The 4,482-nt window shown below is 58.2% G+C and overlaps 1 protein-coding gene across 1 annotated transcript; it reads right to left on the reverse strand.

Moving 5' to 3' along the window:
- Nucleotides 1-268: 268 nt before the first annotated feature.
- On the reverse strand, nt 269-4,185 carry Sowahb (sosondowah ankyrin repeat domain family member B). Its single transcript, XM_005388187.2, has one exon. The coding sequence runs from the start codon at nt 3,979-3,981 to the stop codon at nt 1,609-1,611; it is 2,373 nt and encodes a 790-aa protein (XP_005388244.1). The 5' UTR covers nt 3,982-4,185; the 3' UTR covers nt 269-1,608.
- Nucleotides 4,186-4,482: the final 297 nt, after the last annotated feature.

Here is a 4,482-nt window from a genome sequence, read left to right on the forward strand (position 1 = left end):
TTCTCTCTCTCTCTCTCTCTCTCTCTCTCTCTCTCTCTCTCTCTCTCTTCTTTCATTTGCCAAATTTTTATCCTTCATGTAGGTCTTTTGTGGGGAAAGCCTGTAGATCTAATTATTGTGCCTTTTTAAATTTCAAAGGAGATAGGGTCTGGGATTGTATTTCATTGATAGACCACTTGTCTGGCATGCAAGAAGCCTGGGGTTCAATCTACAACACTAAAAAGTAAAAAAAAAAAAAAATTATTTCAGCAAAAGTATAAAGCACAAATACAAAGAAACAAAAATATTTGATATTCATTGAGACACAATTTTGATAAAATACATTAAGAGCATTAACAATAATCAGCAAAAGTATGGTATAATAAATTATAAAGCTCTGCTCATCTTTCATTGGGAGAATAGAACCAGAAGAAACACAAGAATACTTAAGAACACAGCAACACTGCTGCCACACATGACAACGTTACCATAAAAACTTAATCTCCACCTGAACGTTGAATTTTTCAGCCTTCTTTGGATTGACATTCAGCAATCTCACCCTTGTGCTACGGTTTATAGGCTGGACTAGTTGTTCCCTCACCCCAGGGCCCACAGTGATCAGATACTTCCTGTTAGATATACAGTACTTCAAGCCTAATATTTAATCTTAATTGGCAACAAGTTTAGTGCAAATAAAGTTATACTTAGCAGCTTAGAAAAGTTGTGGTGGGGAGCCATTCTCACCCTGCCCCATATTCTTACTGCTTCCCCAGAAAGCAATTGTTCCTCTCTTTTGTGAGGACCAACACTTGGCCATTCAAACCTACTGAAAACTACTAATGATGATTCTGATTGTCACACAGGGAGTTTCCCTAGAAAACAATTTCAGTCACTATGCAAATAAGCCACATGGTTTTTATATTCACAAAGTTCCCTTTGGCTTGATACCAAAAAGCAGAGCCTGAAAGCCACTCATTTCTCAGGGCGGGGAGTGAAGGTCACAGGCGGGTCTCACCCCCCTGCTTCTCTGGTCAGTGCAGAAGACACCCAGAAGAGGTGCGAATCATGGCCCACATCCACCACCGCAGGTGGGATGAGAAGAGGGCTTCAGGACAGGGCTGCAGAATCTCCTCAGTCAAGTTCTACTCTCCAGTAATAATCTTATTTCGTTCATTTGAATGCCAAAAAGCACATAAAGACAAAGAGAAAGCCATCTGGTTTCAAACCTGGTGCTTTCCACTCTCAGCCAAGATTTCTTCTCCAAATGAAGAAAAGCCAGAGAACTACTAGCCAGAGAGCATTTCGCCTGAGCTTTGTCAATTCCTCGAACTATGTCTCTTTTTGTTAGACATCTGTTCCTTCTCCTGCTGAGGCCTGGGGTTGTAGCTACAGAAAGCAGTGTGACTTACTCTGACCAGATCTACCCTGGCAGAAGAGAAGGAGGAACAGCTGCGTTTTGAAGGCCTGGCTCTGTCCCCTGGTCCAGGTTTCAAGGAAAGGTTCAAAAGCAGAGATGACCCCTAGTCCATTGCCAACCTCCCTCCTTAGCAGCTCCTCCACCTTCTTCTATCTCCCCAAATTCTCACTGAGAAGCTCAGAAATGGGGGGGGACACGCGGAGAGGGGCCACCTAGTCGCTGTACTCCTCCCGCTCCCTCGGGGTGGAGAATTTCTCTTGATGGTTGGCCAATTTCCATTTGTTGTGTTGACTTTTGAGCAATGCAGCCAAGGAAGTCTTCCGGGTAATGTGTCTAGATGTCTCCCGACTCTTGGTTTTCCCGGTAGAGGAAGAGTTTTGGACTAAGGGATGTACAGGGAAAATGGGCTTGCCCCGAGGGGCTCCCAGTAGCTGCCATATTTCCCCAGAGGTGTTACTGGCCAGATACTGCCAGGGCTTCTTCCCACTGCTGTCCCGGACATTCACCCGAGATGCCAACTTTTGCACGAGCAATTTGATCACTCCCTGATGGCCATGAATGGCGGCAAGGTGCAGTGGGGTATACCCACAACTGGACCTCACATTTACATCAAGCACAATCCCGGTTTTCCGTGCCCCTGAGACCAGGTCCTGGAGGGCGCGGAGGCTTCCGTGCTTGGCGATCCAGTGCAGAGCTGTGTAGCCAGTCAGGAAGTCCCTGTGCAGAGCCAGCTGGGGGTCCTCCCGGAACAAAGCCAACACCTGGATCCAGGAGCCACTAGCAAGCTTCACAATCCAATCATGTTCCCTGGATTCTAAGGGGACCAGGGATGACTTGTGCTCAAAAGGTCGGTGAGGTACCAAGGCTGCAGGCCCTTCCCTACTGGGGACCTGCCCACTGTGTGACCTCCCAGGCTCAGCCACAACAGCCTTAATGCCAGCCAGTTTTGGTGTCAAAGGAGCATCCACCCTTGGGCTGGGCACTGGTCCTGCCTTAGAAGGTTTCCTGAGTCGAGGGGGGCGACGAATACTTTTCAGCAAGTCCTCATCAAGGCACTCCTCATCAGAGGAGGACAGAGTGGCCCTCCCTGCCTGAGGACTCCTCCTGAAGGACCTTCGGGTCTTGGGAGCCCCTGGTGGGGCCTGTGTGGAACGGTGACTGCCCCTTCCAAGGTCCTGAGGTCTTGGGCTGGCAATGCTTTTCTTTGGGGATGCAGAGAGGCCTCCCAGGACAGCTTGCACCCCCTCTTCTGAGCCCCCAGGGGACTCTCTGGGCTCACTGCTGCTCTCCTCACTGCCGTGGCTCTCCTGGTCTACAAAGTCTTCCAGATCCTGCAAGGACAGCTGACAGCGAATGCTCCGAAAGACGGTCGGTGGAGGCTTCCCCAGCCAGGGCTCCGAGGACTCGGCGGGGACCCCTGGAAAGAGGCCCCGAACCTGTTCTGAGCGCAGCTGAAGGAAGTCATCTGGTAGCACTGACCAGGCCCGGACTGGGCCCGGGTCCGTGGGCTCAGGCATCTGTTGGTGTCTGACCACCCACTCTCGCGTGCGCTGCAGCTGCAGGTGCACGGTCTCGGGGTACAGGGAGTTTGGGGTCTCCGGCTCCGGCCTGTCCCGGGCCGGGGTTGCAGGGTTGTCCCACTGAAAATGTGGAGTCTCGGCGCTCGGGGTCCCCAGCGTCACCGGCTCTGGCCAGTCCTGGGCAGAGGGTGCAGGCTGCTGGCGCTGCAGATGTGAAGTCTTGGGGCTCGGGGTCCCCGGTGTCACCGTTTCGGGCCTGTCCCAGGCAGGGGACGCAGGGTGCTGGCACTGCGGATGGGGGGGCCCGGGGCTCGGGGTCCCCGGCTGGTCCTGGGCCGAGGGCACAGGGTGCTGGCGCTGCAGATGCGGGATCTCCGGGCTCGTGGTTCCCGGCTGCTGGTCCCGGGCCAGGGGTGCAGGGTGCTGGCGCTGTGGATGCGGGGGTCCGAGGCTCGGGGTCCCTGGCTGGTCCCGGGCCGGGGGCGCAGGGTGCTGGCGCTGAGGATAGGGGGGCCCGGGGCTTGGGGTCCCCGGCTGGTCCTGGGCAGAGGGGGCAGGGCGCTGGCGCTGCAGATGCGGGATCTCCGGGCTCCGGGTCCCCGCCTGATCCTGGGTCGGGGGTGCAGGGTGCTGGCGCTGCGGATGCGGGGGTCCGGGGCTCGCGGTCCCCAGCTGGTCCTGGGCAGAGGGCGCAGGGCGCTGGCCCTGAGGATGTGGGGGTCCGGGGCTCGGGGTCCCCAGCTGGTCCCGGGCAGCGGCAGGACACGGGCGCGCCCCGCGCCTCTGCGCCCCGGGTAGCGCCCCCAGCCCTGGCCCCTCCCCCACGAGGTCCCGGTACCTGCGCCGCAGCACCACGCACTTGGTGCCGTCGGGGTCCTGGCGCACGGCCGCCACCGAGTTGACGAAGCCCTTGAAGAGCTGGCGGCGGTGCTCGCGCAGATCCGGGGGCGCGGCGGGGTCGCGCAGGAAGCTGTGGAAGTGGCCGAGCAGCGCGGCGTTGGTCACCCGGCCCCCCGCCTGGCACAGGAAGTCCAGCAGCGCCTCCTGGCTCAGCTCCCGGGCCATCGCTGCGGCGGCCGGTCCGGCCTGGGGGTCACCTGTGCTCCGGGCGGGCGGGGTCCCGAGCGCGCCAGGGGCCGGGGGTCCCCAGGGGCGACCCCGGAAGGAGAAGGCGGCTCCCTGGCAGCCCCGGGGGGACGCGAGGCCCAGCCGCGCGAGTCCCGGGAGAGGTCGGAGTCGGTTTCACCTGCGCCCTGGTGACACCTCCTCCCGGCCCGCCCCCGCCCTCCCTCCGCCCTCAGTTCTCGCCAGTCGCCGCGGAGCCGCCGGGAGGTGAGCGGCGGGCAGGCAGGTGACCCGCGGCTGGCGGGACAAAGCCACGGAGGGGTCCCCGCGCCGCCCGCGCCGCGCAGGTTAAGGCTGGATCGGTGGGGGAACAAGCGCCTCGCGGTCTCTCCAAAGGGGCCTTTACGACCGCGTTTGGGAAGGGATTTCATATTTCTGGTGGACGCGTTGAGGGCCACTTTGCCTCCAAACCAAACCTTTCCTGACAGCGAGACACCGAAG

This window comes from Chinchilla lanigera, unplaced genomic scaffold (assembly GCF_000276665.1).
Source record: "Chinchilla lanigera isolate Chin_1 unplaced genomic scaffold, ChiLan1.0 scaffold00032, whole genome shotgun sequence".
Lineage (NCBI taxonomy): Eukaryota > Metazoa > Chordata > Mammalia > Rodentia > Chinchillidae > Chinchilla > Chinchilla lanigera.